We start from the raw sequence: 16,007 nt of genomic DNA on the forward strand, positions 1-16,007 counted from the left end.
ACCAGTGAGGATGGATTAGTTTTCCTCTGATCCTCCTGAGTCAGCAGAGTGACACTAATAACACACACACACACACACACACACTGAGCTGCAGCGTGGCACTGCTTTGATTGGCTTACCAGGACTTACAGGTGTATGTATGAGTGTTTGTGTGTGTGTTTGTGTGTTTCCAGGTTACAGCTCCATTAACAATAAACCTTTCAGAGTAAAAGCATGCAGCTCAGCTGATGCTGTGGGACCTGAAGTCTGACTTCATCTCTGCTGCCCTTTTGACCCTTGACCCCTCCATCCAGAGAAGGCCGACCCACCAAAGGTGGAAGAAGATTGAGGGTGAACTCCTTCACTTCCTGTTTAAACCAGACGTCACCGGGTCCACATGGACAGACGCTCCTAACCACAAACGTCCATCTGGTTTTCTGCCCCAAAGTTCAACAGATGAAGAGCCGCTGTCAGGTAAACAGGTGACGGGTCTCAGGGTCAGTCTGGTAAAGGTCGTCCCATGTCTGGATTTCAGTTTGATTCTTCATTAAAGTTGTATTTTCAGAACAAAAGCTCTTTTTTTCTTCAGACGTGTCTGGGTTTGCAGAGCTGCTGCCTTCTCACCGTCCTCTGGCTGGAGGTGAAGCGTCTGCAGGCCTCACAGCTTAAAGCAGAGCTTCATGTCTGGTGTCATCTTTGTATTCACACAACTTTATTTAAAATCTGAGATCAGACAAACTGAGACAGACGTCTTCTGTCATGAATGGAGCCAGACTGCAGGAGATCAAACCAAAACTTTATGAAAGACGACAAAAACAAGCAAACTCCAACCAAAACATCCACGATGGAAACCAGAACTAGTGGTGATCAGAAAACCACGACTGTAGGGAACCTGGTGGAACCCAACCTTCAACCAGGCAATCTGTGTTCTGTGCCCCCCTCCACCCATCTGACCCCCCACAGCCCAAAACTGAACATACACACAATGAGACACTGAAGTTAAAGCTCAGAGGGAGTCTATCTAAAGAGACTCCTCCTGTGTCCTGAAGCATAAACCCTGAATGTCAGAATGGAATGTTGCAGCAGAGACCAGAGAACGTCTGAGAACCTGAAGAGGATCATAGTCAATCACATTCCTAAACGAGCTCCATCCTCCAGAAAGCACCAGCATCCTCTTCCTGGACCTTCATCATCCTCACAGCTTTTCTGCAGCGTTCATGTTCAGGTTTTTGTTCTTCATTTGACTCCTCCTCTCCTCACAACGTCGTGGTTCTGTTCTCAGAACGAGCAGATCTCTGATGGATGGAGAACAAGAACCCCCATTTCAGAAAACACAGATTTACAACCATCATGATCCAAATGCATCAGCAGGTCACTGGCCATCCCTCCATTGGTTACAATGGAGACCACAACAGGACTCTTAGGCCGCCTTTCCACTGCAGGTCTTGATGCTCATGTCCGACTTTCTGACTATATCCGATTTTTTTGTCGACCCGCTTACATCATCCTTTAAAAGTGACCCGTATCTGATGTTTGCATTTACACTATCCAATGCTGAAACTATCAAACGTAGACGTTCTGAGGACTACGTAGCAGTATTTCCGCCCTCCGCGGACCTTTTTCAGACTTTTGTGATTGTGGTTGTCATGGAGATAAGGCGGCGACGGAAGGAGGCGTGGCCTTGGGCGCCTCTGAGGGGACGCATGGGGGAGTAAAAAGGGGGGCTGCTCGGCTCTCTCTGAGTTCTGAATGAGGAAATGTTTGCAGACGTGCTGTACTAACAGTTTGATCCAAGTGTTGAACCTTTCCTGCGCGATGACTTCTCTTTTCTGACCGTAGTCAGAAACACACGGGAGATTTCCTCGGGGTTCTTTTTTCCGTTCTGAACCCTCAGCCTCCAGAGTGGGTTAAGAAAGACTCCAAAACTTTTGGGCGAGACACCTTACTTTTAATTTACTGTTCTCTGACAGTCCCCGGCTCCGCGCTCACACCCCCGCGCTCACAGGAGAGAGGGGGGCCTCTCTCCTTACACACACACACACACACACGCAAGCACGCGCGCACGCTCACACACACACATGGTCCCCGTCATACACGCCCCCCAAAGAAATAAACAGCTTCTAGCCTGTTCCATAGCAACGGTGTCCCGCTTCATTAGTTACCGTTTGCGTCCGGACCGGACATAACAGCTGCTTCCGACTACGGTCTGAAGCCTGAGGCTGAAAGGTAACACGCTGACAGCAAAATCAGCACAAAAGCACCTTAATAAGTCATGTGATCTCAGTTGGTGGTGTCCTGAATTGACGTCACTGAGGTACGACTCGCATTAACTGGGGAATATCCGATTTGTCTGCTTACATGGCACACGGAAATGCACGCATCCGATTCGTTTCTGATTTATTTCCACATAGGAATGGGGCCTGTATCCGATCTGAGAAAAACGGAATCCATGCGCTTTTGTCCTGCTTACACGTTCACCGATCATATCTGATCTGTGCCACATGAGAGGAAAAAATCAGAATTGGGTCACTTGAACCATGCAGTGGAAAGGCGGCCTTAGTGGAGGCAACACTACACCCTGAGCTTTGTCTGTCAGGCTCGTGCGCACAACAACGTCATCGTTTACCCGATCTGAACAGAACCTTCGTGTCTCTGGACCAGCTTGACCTCATGGGTCCAGGATGGAGGCAGCAGCACCTCTGTGATTGGACCGGGCCGATCTGCGTGTCAGAGATCTGCTGCATTCCTGCAGAGGAACAAGGCACAGATGAAGACTTCAGATGAAGAGGCTGCTGTCCAAATGCAGCAGAGTCTGAAGGACCAGCGCCGTCCTTCAACCATAGAACGGTAAGATTGAAAGCATCAGAAACTAAAGGGGCTCAGAGCTCTGGAGAACCTCGGACGCTTCCAGAACCTGAAGTCAACAGGGATGAGCAGAGACACATGCTGTTGGATGTATCATTGAAACTGTTGTTGGATGTATTGTGGATGTATAATTGGATGCATAGTTGGATGTGTGGTGTTTAGTGGGTGGGGCGTTGGATGTGGGGTGTTTAGTGGGTGATGCGTACAGGTGAGCAGCTCTCCTCCCGTCTGAAGCACAGCTTCAGTCTGCAGGTCAGGTCGACGTCTCCAGAACTCTCAGAGAAGCTGAACATCTTGAAAGAGAAGACGCTGGACGCCGTTTGTCCATTTCTCTCCACCTGCACCGTCCGGTCGGCGGGGTTGGCACACCTGGTTCGGAACAGAGAGGCGCCGGTCAGTGACGCCTTCATGGGTGGCGTGGACAGAACCTGCACTCAGAAGAACCCCTCACCCGTTATGGATCAGCTCGTATATGGAGGTGCCGTTGTCGGTCGCCCAGCAGGAGTCCATCACCATGACAACGGTGGTTTCCTCCAGACCATGAGTGCGGAGCTCCACCCAGATCCTTTGGTTGAGCTGCAGCTCGGTGCTCGACTGCACCGCCTGTGAGAGCCCGGCGTCAGTGAAGGCCTCCAGGGTGAGCGTGTAGTTCCAGGATCCAGATGTGGCGAGCTGGACCACGGTGCTGCAGAGGAAGAACTCATTTAGGTATGGAAGCTACTGAAGCGGTTCCGACCAAAGCTGGAAGTCCACCTTCACCTGCCACGGACGCTGAAGGCCACCGTCTGAACATCCGGTTGGGTCTGAGCGCAGGAGGAGTCCATGTGGAACTGAGTGTAGCGTGTGACGTCAGAGGAGACGTTCTGACCCCGGATGGTGTTCTTGAAGATCACATGACTGCTGTTGGTCTGCAGGATCCACATCAGAGTTTAGAACACGCCAACCCGCTGACTCCCCTTCAGAACCCACAACAAGAACATCGGTCGGGTTCTGGATCTTGGAGCTCCATGGAGAACCTACCAGAACCTCTGTCCCACAGCTGCTGCTGTTGAAGCTGAAGGTCACCATGCGGGTCTGCTCGTTCATCTGCCCCTTGCAGGCGGGGTCGTTCAGGTGCAGCTGGGTGTAGTCGATGCCTTTGTCCTCCAGGAGACACCCGACCAGAGAAAGAGACGCAGAGTTCTGCCTGCAGACGGTGGAACCGCCTGGAAACCACAGCGTTGGTGTACTCAGATCAAGGATTGGACTGTCATGCGGAAGATGATGTGTTGATGTGTGTTTGTAATCTGTTATGTGTTGTTGCGTTGTTTTCATTGGAACCACAACAACCACCAAACGGCAACTGTCAGTGTTGTGTGTTTTTATATTGTGTTTGTGTATCATGCTGTGTTGTTGTCGTTATGGTGTGTTGTTGTCATCATGTTGTGTTGTCGTCATGTTGTGCTGTCGTCATGTTGTGTTGTTGTCGTAATGCTGTGTTGTTTTCATGTTGTGTTGTAGTCGTCATGTTGTGTTGTCGTCATGTTTTCTTGTTGTCATGTTGTGTTGTTGTCGTCATGTTGTGTTGTTGTCGTCATGTTGTGTGTTGTTGTCATGTTTTGTAGTTGTCATGTTGTGTGTTGTTGTCATGTGTGTTGTTGTCATGTTGTGTTGTCGTCATGTTGTGTTGTTGTCATCATGTTGTGTTGTCGTCTTGTTGTGTTGTTGTCATGTTGTGTGTTGTCGTCATGTTGTGTTGTCGTCATGTTGTGTTGTTTTCATCATGTTGTGTTGTTGTCATCATGTTGTGTTGTCATCATGTTGTGTTGTTGTCATCATGTTGTGTTGTCGTCATGTTGTGTTGTTGTAGTCATGTTGTGTTGTAGTCGTCATGTTGTGTTTTTGTCATCATGTTGTGTTGTTGTCGTCATGATGTGTTGTTGTCGTCTTACCCAGAGTGTTTCTCTCCAGGTACTCAGAGGCAAACAGAGCCCGGCAGAGGCAGCGCGGTTGTCCGGCCGGCCCGGTCTCAGAGCAGAACTCGTTGGGACCGCAGGTCCTGTCCTGACAGAGGCCCATAGGGGGCGCTGCAGGGGTCAAAGAGGGACGTTAGACTGGAATCGTGGGGTCAGAAAGGTTCAGAACAGATCCAGTTTTGACCCACAGCACTCGGCTCTGGACCTCAAGCCCTCCAGGGCGGCGCCGCTGCTCAGGCTGCAGGCTCTAGCGTAGACCTCCAGGAACTGACACCTGAGTCCATCCAGATCGCCATATTTACACAAAACGTCCCTGCAGGCGGTGATGAAAGGCTCAGGGTCCGTGTCACAGGAGGAGAAGGGCGCCCCCTTCAGGACGTTACAGCTGCAAGCATGAGAAACAAGGGTCTGAATCTGATTGGTTCAGTGGCCGTTGGATGCTCTTGATGGATGGATGCTGACCGTTCAGCCATCAATGTGCAGTTGATGGATGCGTCCACAGCGTCGCTGTACCGCGTCTCACAGCTAGAGGGCGACCAAAAGTCAGGATTGGTCCAAAGCCAGCGTGACAACGTGCCGTTGATCAGGTCTTACCCGGTGGAGCTGAACTCAGGAGGCCTCAGTTGACCCAAAATCCCGCTGGAGTTTCCACACAGACCCCCCAGCGATGGAACGGCCGGTCCTGCGTGATCGGGGAGGTTAATCCAGAACTCTATATGTTATGGTTTGGGTAATGTCTCTATGTTACATGTGCAAAGACGCCTGTCCCCGTTTTGGTTGTCAACTCTAAGCTAACGCTCTGGGGTTAAAGGTCAGCTAAAGAAGTTACAGAATCTGAACGCTTGGAGAAAATAAAGTCTCTGGATGACAGTAAACAAACGTTTGTAGAAGCTAACCTCGACTAGCTAAACAAACGACAGAAATGTAAAGTTAGTTAAATAACGTTGATCAATGCTAACATAAAAACTAAACGCGGTCTCTGCTCAAAGGTTGTAGCTTAGTGAAGCTAAGCTAGCTATGTCGACTGCTAACTTTAGCTCTCTGATCCGGATTCATTCAAACCAGATTACCACCAGATTATCAAATAAATCCAGAACAGGAGAAATTCTCCAGGTTTTTATTTTTTTAGAATAATTTGAACTTTCCTCTTCATCGCTCAGATTTATCTTTGCTAGCTTCGCTGCTTTCCCTCTGTTACCCTCTAGGTGGAGCTGCACAGAGTCCCCGTTAAAGAAGACGGATGCGGTGAGGTTGGAGCGCGACACTTGGACCGTGACTCCCGTCCGGTCTTTAGACACCTCCACGCCATAAACCCTCTGGGCGGAGCCGTTGAGGACCATCGTCAGGTTGTTCAGCTGCGTCACAGACCGGAGAAACCATGAGTGACACGGGTCAACCGCACCTTCACGTGTAAGGAGAGGGCGGCTCACCCTGATCCTCCCGCCCGGGTCCAGGCTGACGTGAACGTCCGACCTGCCCAACTGCAGGATCACGCCGTCCAGGAAGCCCACGTCTTTGCGGCGCCGCTCCTGAAACGTCGCCACGATCTGGAGGTCAGGAGCCGACAGCAGGGCGTAGGAGCACCGGTCCTCCACCAACCTCATCTGCCCGTGGACGTCCAAGACCGCGGGACCAACCACGGTGCAGGTCCGGCGCGGCATTGGGGTTTGGGGGGGGGCCTCTATGCAGCTGCAGGGAGGAAAGGTTTTAAGCTGAAGACGTCTGACCGGAGACCCCACCCACAAATATAACTCTGGGTCCCTCTGGACCAACTGCTCTAAAAGCATCGGTTAAGTAGTTCTGGGACAAACACCTGCCGTTGCCTTGACAACGCTCCAGTGGACCACAGGCAGAAACCTGGAGACCGAGATCCTCACTGCAGTTGAGGAAGAGGCAGGTCTCTGGGGAGTTCACCTGACTTCCAGGTGAGTAGATGACACCTGTGAGCAGAAGGGAGCTGTCATTTCCAGCAGAACCAGCGGTTCCAGAAGGTCCACTGGGACGGGTCCCACCTGAGTAGAAGCATCCGCTGGTGTCCAGGTATCCTCGGATCTGTTTGTCTCCAGGAGTGTTGGTGACCGTCACAGTCCGGACTCTGGTTCCGCTGAGCTGAACATCCACGGCCTACGAAACAGACTCACCTTTACCACCATCGACACAGACTAACCGCAGGTTTGACTCCGCCTCCTGGTTCTAAACCCTTGTTCTTAGTCATTCCTACAAAGCCTTCAGCTTTGGAAACCTGTCGGACAAGAGCTTTGGACGATCGATGAACACGCTAACACAAAATGCTCTGACATGTTAAAACACACAGTGTGTTCCATCATGGGTGTGGTTCAGGATGTGAGGGAGTCCAGATCCGTGTTTTCATCCGGTGTTCTGCGGTAAATCATGAATGTTCTCTGACAAGAACATCTACAATCACCAGAACATCAGCTCTGTGTTCTTCATACAGGTTATGGTTTCACACAGAGACGTTTGCCGACAGCTTTGAGGAGCTTTTCAAAATAAGAGCACTCGATCTCTCAGCATCTTCTGTCTGTCATGAGGAGGCGAGAAAAACTTTTGACTGTAGTTCCACCCACTTGCGGGTGGAGCGAAACCTTTAACAGTAGCTCCGCCCACTCTTGGCGGGAGTGAAACCTTTTTTTTTTTTTTTTTTAACTTGTCCTGTCCAACAGCTGGGCAGACAGATGAGAGCTGAGGGCCTCTTGTGTTGGACATATTTTACTTTAACAAGAGGGGTTATTAATCTTCAGACAAACCAAAGGTATGTCTGAATAAACCCCTTTTGTAATTGAGGCCAAACTTTATTAATTTCAATCATGTCTGAAAATCTTTGGTGTTGGACCGGACGGAAAAGGAAAGAGGGGAAGAAGAGAGAGGGACGTTAGAGAAAGGGGGGGTAGGGGGTGATAATAGGAGGGGAAGGGGGGTAAGACCATGAAGCAGCATAAAGCAACAAGTTTACTGGTTGTTTATCATTACGGTAAGGTTCAAATGTAGTACAAAAAGGGCGGGGCCCGTCCACACACACACTCAAATGTTATAAACACACCTGTTAGTTGCAAAAATGTCCACCTGTCAACATGTACACAAAACAGATGGTGTTCACACGCATACTTATGCCTTAAAACCAACTAGTGTGAAATATTTCAGTCATTCAGTCATGCAAACTGTTGGTGCAAAGGTGAGCTAACACCTGTGCTCAGGTGAGTGTTTATGTTCTTCTAAAATGGATGGTGGAATGTGAAAAGAAGGAGGGAGAGTGCCCAGCCATCCCCACCCCAAGACCCCCACCGCAGCAGCAGCGGCAGCCGGAATCCCCCCAACGCCACACGGGAACCGGCAGGGAACAACCGCCCCCCGGGCGACCAAGCCGGCCACCCAGGCCAGGGCCAGCAGGGCCGCCGCAAGGCCCCCAGAGCCAGAGGCCAGGGAGGCGCAGAGGGAAAGAGAGCGCCGCCCCAGCCCAACCAGGAGAGCAGCCCCCCCGCCGTGCCGGGAGAACCCAACGCAGAGCCCCACCGGAGAAGGACGCCCACAGCCCCAAACGAGCACCCAACCACCACCCAGGAGTTCCGGGCATCCCCCCGCCCCAACCCCAGGTACGAGCCAGGACCCCCCAAGGGAGACCCGCTCCGCACTCCAGGCAGCCATCCGCCCGGCCCACGGTTGGTCCAGGGAGGAGCGAGGCAGGGGGCCCGCCGCCCCCGCCCAAGAGGGGGGAACCCCGGGGAAAAAAAGAGGGCCCACAAGGGGTGTTGTAAATATGGCCCGACCAGGCTCGGCCACAGATGGAAATTTGGCGGGGCCCAGCACTCAGGAGCGAGGACCAGAACCCACCCCCCAGGGACCAGACACCCCCGGCTCAGATGTAATGTGAACTCCCCCACCGCGCGGAGAGAGCACCGCCGGGCCCAGGAAGCCGGCACCCCGGGGACACGGCCGCCGTTGCAAAGGGGCCCGCACCCCCCACCAGGGAAGAGGCAGGGGACAGACGGACCCAGGTCCCACCTTCCTTGCAAAATGTGTGTGCGTGTATGTGTGTTTATGTTGGGATGTATATATTGAGGGGGGAGGGGTTTGTGTACTAAGGGGGGTGCAGTTAAAATTGGCAGGTAGGGCACTGAGGGGACATCTCCTGATTACTCACAGTGACGTCCCCTCACCCTCCCCACCAAGGGGCCCTAAATGTCTAAGGTGCGGTTAAAATTGGCGGGTAGGGTGCTAGGAGGACATCCGCTGCTTGCTGGCAGTGATGTCCAAGCACCCCCCCTAACAAGGGCCCTACATGTCTAAGGTGCAAATAAAACCGAAAGAGGGGGGGCCCACTCCATACGGCAACCATAGGGAGTGAAACCTTTAACCATAGCTCCGCCCACACACGTTGGGAGCGTCAGGTTTATAAACGTCGAGCAGCAACTTTGATGCGTTAAAACAAAGGCGGACACAAATTTGATGCACAATCACGTTAGAAAAGTGAAAGAAGGAGGGGCAATCCACCAGGGCTGGTGATCCGTACGGATACGGAGGACGGATCCGTCATGACCCGTCATGATCTGTCATGATCCACGTGATCTGGTGTCAGAGTGAATAAAATATTGAAGCTCAGAGACGTGAGTCTGTCCGGCATCAGCACCACTGCTGCACTCCAACTCCCATGATGCATTGGGTTAAGCGTCTCACTGCTGTCTCAAAGCTCAACAAGCAAACATCTGTTCTAACGTCTGCAGAACGTCTGGAGGAAAACTGTTTAGTTCTCCTTGGAGAACAGAGAGTGAAAGTCAGAGACTCCAGAGTTTTTGGTTTGAGTGGAGTTTTGGAAAGAAAGAACTGATTCCTAAAATGTCTGGACTGAAGGAATAGAAGTTCCTACAAAGTAACAGAAGCACGAAAGAGAAAAACTGAAAGCATTTCACCAAAAAAAACATTTGTTTACATTTTTGATTTAGAAAAAGGAATAAACTTCAGAGGTTTTTGTGTCGTCATCACTGAACGGATGAAGAGAACGTTGGTCTAGAAGGTCTCAGACATTTGTTCTAAAGTTACAGTTACTCTGACACAAACATTCAAACTAGTTAAACAATAAAACCACCATTTAGAAATGATGTCATTCACGTGAAAATGGAAAAACAAACTATCTGGACACATTTCAACTCAATTACTAGAAAGTTTCCATTGAAAAGCATCAGAACTAAAACGTCGTTGTTCCTCAAAGGTGATTTAAAATGTCAGTCAGTGGATGAAACCGACCACAGAGTCTGTCTGCGGTTCTGGTTCTGGTGTTCTGCAGGATTCTAGAAACGTCTCTCTACTCCTGAAAGGCAGAAGCAGAAGATCTAAATCCTCACTGAGGTTCTCACTCACCACGGTTCCAGCTGCAGTGGTGTACAGGTACAGCGCCGACAGCCTCCCAAAGCTGACCAGAGCCAAGCTGGTCTGCAGAGGAGGAAGACGGTCAGACAGCAGCGCCGCCGCAGGAGGCTCCTCCCCCCTGAGCATCACTCACCGACTGGCCGCCGTGCTGCAGGGAGAACCCGGCGAAGCAGTCCATCCTGCTCTGGATGCTCGGCAGGTTCCTGTGGAGGATCATCTCCATGAGGGGAATCCGCTTTTTGACCTCCAGGGAGGCGCGTTGGGAGTCGGGCGGGGTCACCAGGAGGCAGTCCTGGGGGCCTCCGGGGCTGTAGAACCCTCCTAAGCACACCACGAAGCTCTCAGAGGTGAAGTTCACCTGTGAGGACAGAAGTGATGCTTTCACCTGCAGGAGACGAGGTTCTGCAGGCGCTGGACAGGTCAGAGGTTCTCCTCAGGTCTGTCCCCATCGGTTCTGGTTCCGTGACTCACGTAGAACTGTCGGTAGGTCTTCCCATAGAAGGTGATGGGACAGGCGCTGATGTCCAGCTGGGACGAGGAGCTGAACGTCTGCTGGGCTCCTGCAGGAACACTGTGATGTCATTTCCTGTTCCAACAGGAAGTGCAGAACGCCGCAGCTCAGGTCTGTGGAATTCCTGAGGCCACGCCCACACCTGTGTGTCTGCCAGGTAAGTCTGAGCTTCCACGGTCACACGTTACACATCCACACACCTGCCTGCTGGACCGAGTGGCCACGCCCCTCTGGCGTCCCAAACAGGAAGTGGCTCCAAGAAGCCAAACTCCCACAAACAGCTGTTCCTCTTCACCTTTTTTGACGTCTTCTTGCTGACCCCCCCTCTGTTTTTTCTGTAGTTCAAGTTACTAAAGTGATAAACTGACCAATCAGATGCCTCAATCAGAGCACGTGGTCCCCCGCTGGCCCCCACCTCCAACGTTTGAAAGAAATGATTGACAGAAGCAGTGCAGCTGGCTTTTGAATGGAAGGGGTGTGGCCTCCCAACAGGCTTGCTCCTGATTGGTGAGAGTGGTTGTCATAGAAACAATGACTCAGACATGGCGGTGTCCGTATCGTTTTGCTACAGGGAAGTAAAGCGTCTCCGATTGATGACATCACAATCGCTCAGTCCAGGTCTCTGATACAGTCACTGGTTTCTGGTGAACTTCCTGTTCTTGTTTGTTTGTTTGTTTTGAGAACGTAAACACACAAACATAAAAACTGTTGGAGAACCAAAAAAAACACAGAAATACTGACGGTTTAAATAACTTATTGTTCTGGAGTTTTGTTTTTCATGAATTTCAATGTATCAGATAAAAAAAATCATCTTTTGAAAAACATGAAAAAGTTGTTTTAGAAAATATTAAAGTTGCCAAATATGATTCAAACAGTAAATGAAGTACCATCAAAAAGAAAATGTTTTACTTTTTCTAATTTGACTGAAACAAACATTAAAACCACGAGCTCAGTTATTGTCCTCACATCTAAATATTTATGAAAACATTCTGTCTCTGATTTGAAAATGGACGTCTTTAGTTTTGGGATCTCACTTCCTGTTTGATGCTGTGAGACTTTTGGGAAAACCTTTTCCAAACTGGAGCGTCTGAAAGGATTCTGCATTGATAAAGTGATGACAGTGATGTCATCAGCATAGAGGGAAGCTGACTGCAGAACAGCTTTCAGGATTCATGACGGAGTTTCCTGTCAGGAAAATGTTCAGCCCTTCCAGGACGATCAGACACACTGACCGCTGTCCATAGGATTGTCATGGCGGTTTCCAGGACAACAGTTTAGTAGAATCATAATAAATGTTCCCCAGATTAGAAAAGACGGGGGGGGGGGGGGGGGGGGTAACAAACACTCAGATGTTTTAGTCCTCTCCAGATTTTAGTCACTGTAATCCTGAGCTGCAGCTCCTTTCTCCTGTGTTTGCAGATAAAGTTCATCTCAGCCTGATTTATTGGTTTAGAAAAAATTAATAATTATGATGAGTCTGGAGAGACGACCATTTGTGTGAGAAGAACGCGGCCCAAACCAAAATCATGTTGTGACCAAATGTTTCAGTTGAGTTTGAAAAGGTTTTACATAAATTACTGTTTTCAAGTGATGCAGTATTTTTAGAAAGCTCAATGCCAAGATTCAGGATTTTTGTGTTTCTGTAGAGGTTCACTTCCTGTTTTATTGTGAAAGTCCTGATTCTAGATACTTTAGGGAGGTCACTTCCTGTTTTATTGTGAAAGTCCTGATTCTAGATACTTTAGGGAGGTCACTTCCTGTTTTATTGTGAAAGTCCTGATTCTAGATACTTTAGGGAGGTCACTTCCTGTTTTATTGTGAAAGTCCTGATTCTAGTGACTTTAGGGAGATTCACTTCCTGTTTTATTGTGAAAGTCCTGATTCTAGTGACTTTAGGGAGATTAATTTCCTGTTGGGGGGTTCCGTTGGGAACTGGACCTCCTCAGACTAGCTTAAACTTGACCTTCAAGGTTTCTCTGGCTGTTTCTCACCTGTCAGGTGAAGCACCGCCCACAGGAAGGGGAGGAGCATGGTGAAGGGGGAGGGCGCCATGTTTGACCTCCAGTTGGATCAGAACAGCAATGGGTTTCTGGGGACCGGGAGTCCGATGTTTGGAAAATGTGAACCTTCATCACACAAATGCAAGAAAGGTAAAGCTGACAGGAAATAGGAAGTGTTGTCCTTTCAAATGAAAACGTCCACAAGACCACAAAAAAAAGATGCTCATCATTTACTCAGAAACAGGAGAAAAACAAAAAGAATTCTACCATTTTCTGATCATGAAGCTTTTCTCCTTCATGGTTTTTTCTAACAGATTAAATGAATTTAGAAACTCAAACTTTGTAAATCAGTTTCAGAAACGTCATTCAAAATCATCAAACGGCAAAAGAAAAAACCTTCTTGGTTCAATCTTTTCACAATAAAAGCTCCAAAGATGGGAGCAGTTACCAAAATAAAGGCCCGTGTTTTCAGTGAAAACAGAACCGACAGGAACATAAATCATTCTGCAGACGTGTAGAACCTCAGAGAGAACAGGAGTGAAAATGTTTCTGTTTTTAGCAGAATTTTCATGTTAAAAAACATAAAATCCTTAAAAAAAAACCTTCAAAAAGTATGAAAATGTTCAAATCTGAAAGAGAAATTCATGACATTTCTAAAAGTCCTGGAACATTTGCGAGAAAATTCCAGGACTGCTGAAAACCGCCAAAGTAAAAGCTTTAAAGATTTCTATTTAAATAAAAAATTAAACCAAAACAGTTAATTTTCTTTTTTTAAAACAGAAAAACTGAGAATCTTCTGAAATGAAACTGGAAGGATTTCTGTTTGTTTGTTTGTTCAGCAGCAGAAACAAACAAACAAACAAACAAACAAACAAACAAACCCTGAAGGTCAGCAGAACCTCCTCTGCAGGTTCTGCAGGTTCTGCATCAACACCTCGGTCAGACGTTCTGGATCAGGAGAACAGGAAGGAGGAGCTGCACCTGCTGCCCTTACCTGCAGCCGTCCGAGGATGAGGAGGATGAAGGTCTGAGCTGAAGATGCTGTGTCTGTCTGTTTTACTGCAGCCTGGGGGGCGGGGCTGCAGCTGTAACCCCCCCTCCCCCCACAGGTGTGGCAGGTGAGGTCTTATCTAAACTCAGCAGAGGCGTGTCGTCTGGAGAAACAAAAGAGGAGCGGGGGGAGGAGTCTGGAGCTCCCACAACTGTCCCAGACCCCCCTCTGGGGAGACGCCCGCTTTTAAAGGGCCGTTTGTGAGAAAAGCAAAGGAATGCAGGGTGTGGCCCCCGGGGGCCCCGGGCCCTGTCAGCCCTGAAGGGGCTGTTGCTTTCCGAATGAAGACATTCCTGGTTTGCCATAATTCAAAGTTTACGGCCTCCTCTCAGGAGGAACCTGAACTCCTGCTGACCTCCGGAGGTGGGGGCCCGTGCTCAGGAAGGACCAGGAGCCCCCACCCAGAAACGGAGCCGGGGTCACGCCCCAATGCTGAAAACGGCTTCGACTGAAACTCCAAACCTGAAGCTGGAGGTCTGACACCACCAGCAGGAAGTTCCTGAAGCTGCAGGAAGACAGGAAAAGCTGGAAGTCTTTTCACAATAAAACCACTTCCTCTGATCCTGAGAAAGTTTCTGCATCTGATCTGGAAAATTCTTCATCCTGTTGGGATTATTCATCCCAGATTCACAGGAAAGCTTCAGTGAAACTTCTCTGTTTTCTAAATTCAACGAACCTGAACATTCATCAACGCCGCAGTTCCTCCAGAGACCAGCAGGGGTCAGGGTCCCGTCGACTCTCATATTAAGGCATGATTGATGATTCCACGCACGGGGGGGGGGGGGGGTTGCATTAGAGGAACCGGTTTTTCATTGGCAGATGGGTGGACCCAGCAAAACCCGCTCTCTCTGTCCCGCCCACTGAGACCTTTTGAACAGCTGCTGATGTGGGCGGAGCTAACGCAGGTCATGTTAACCCCCCCTCTTCAGTGCAGCAGGAGTTCCTCCGTCAGCTGAAGCCCCGCCCCCCTGGTCTTTGTTCTCCTCTTCTTCTTTATTCCCCACCTGCAGGTCAAAGGTCATGCAGGTGAGCGACCTATGGCCTGCCATAAGCGACCTGACCTCCTGACAGGAAGTCCACTTCGCTGGCGGGACGCTCACTGACGTCAGGCACCTCCCGCCCTGCAGGTGTGACTCCTCCCCCTGATATCTGCAGAGGCTCCGCCCCCCTGAAGGGCGTGACGACAGAGAACCCGGACAGAACGCTGAGAACGGTCAGAGAACTTTGTTCAAACCGGATCCTGAATGAACGAACGAAAATGCAGAAAAAAGTCCGAACAAACAAAAAAACAAACAAACAAACAAAAGGAGGAAATGATGACGGAGGAGCAGGAAAGAGGATGGAGAACATCTTTACATCCAGGTAAACAACAAACAAACCGTCGTTTATGAAGGAAAAGTTTCCTTTAATGAACTTTATTAAACGATAAAAACATCAAAAAGGTTTCCTGGAAAAATGACAAAAAGCCTCAGAAAGAGAAAAACCTCCAGTTTGTCCCCAAACCCTGAACTGGACCTCTCTGAGCGGTTCTGCTCTGGTTCTACAAACGCTCAGGTCAGAGGAAGAGGAGCGGCGTCCTCAGGATGAGGACAGACCTGGACCTCCATCCGTCACCACCACTGACTGTATATGAGAACTGGACTGAGCGGCCCCGCCCCCTGTCGTCCAAACAGGACCCCCCCGTAGAGACATAGCCAGCTGTTCCTCAGCCGTTCCATTGGTCAGAAGAACCGTTCTGGATCTGACACCTTTTTAACATTTTCTTTATTTATTTCAAGTTATTTAAGGTATAAACCGACCAATCAGACGCCTCAATAGAAGTAGGTGGAGCCACAGCAAACGTCCAAAGCCTTTGATTGATAGATTTCGTGTAGCTTGCTTCAGTGGAGGTGTGGCCTGCCAACACGCTGGTTCTCTGCTGTGCTGAGTTCAAGGACTGCTCAGAGCTGGGAATTCAGGATTCTTCCCACACGCTCAGTTTGAGGCTCAGACAGGAGGTTCTATTCTAAGGTTCTATTCTATTCTAAGCTTACGATGAGCTATATGACAGGTTAGACACAAAGGAAGGAGAGAAGGACTTGTACAGGCTAGCCAGACAGAGAGACAGAGATGGGAAGGACGTGCAACAGATAAGGGTGATTAAGGACAGAGACGGAAAGGTGCTAACAACCCAGGAGAGTGTACAGAAAAGATGGAAGGAGTATTTTGAGGAGCTGATGAACGAGGAAAATGACAGGGAAAGAAGGGAGGAAGATGTGGTTGTTGTG

The 16,007-nt window shown here is 49.6% G+C and overlaps 1 protein-coding gene across 3 annotated transcripts; it reads right to left on the reverse strand.

Annotated features, from left to right (window-relative positions):
* Positions 1-754: 754 nt before the first annotated feature.
* Positions 755-14,436, reverse strand: LOC101155176. Of its 3 annotated transcripts, none has more exons than XM_023948886.1 (19): positions 13,571-14,436; positions 12,681-12,815; positions 10,650-10,738; positions 10,312-10,536; positions 10,170-10,241; positions 6,812-6,923; positions 6,613-6,739; positions 6,230-6,488; positions 5,998-6,154; positions 5,394-5,481; positions 5,262-5,324; positions 4,988-5,184; positions 4,776-4,910; positions 3,865-4,049; positions 3,604-3,752; positions 3,296-3,529; positions 3,051-3,213; positions 2,622-2,725; positions 755-1,274 (listed from the first exon to the last, which is right to left on the reverse strand). In XM_023948886.1, exons 2-18 carry the CDS (start codon positions 12,739-12,741, stop codon positions 2,648-2,650), a joined length of 2,394 nt encoding a protein of 797 aa, XP_023804654.1. In that variant the 5' UTR covers positions 12,742-12,815; positions 13,571-14,436; the 3' UTR covers positions 755-1,274; positions 2,622-2,647. The 3 variants fall into 3 exon arrangements, with proteins under 3 accessions (XP_023804654.1, XP_023804652.1, XP_023804653.1); XM_023948884.1 differs by having other exon boundaries at positions 2,606-2,725; XM_023948885.1 differs by having other exon boundaries at positions 2,606-2,725; positions 13,684-13,721.
* Between the last annotated feature and the right edge of the window lie 1,571 nt (positions 14,437-16,007).

Source organism: Oryzias latipes, chromosome 18 (assembly GCF_002234675.1).
Source record: "Oryzias latipes chromosome 18, ASM223467v1".
Classification (NCBI taxonomy): domain Eukaryota; kingdom Metazoa; phylum Chordata; class Actinopteri; order Beloniformes; family Adrianichthyidae; genus Oryzias; species Oryzias latipes.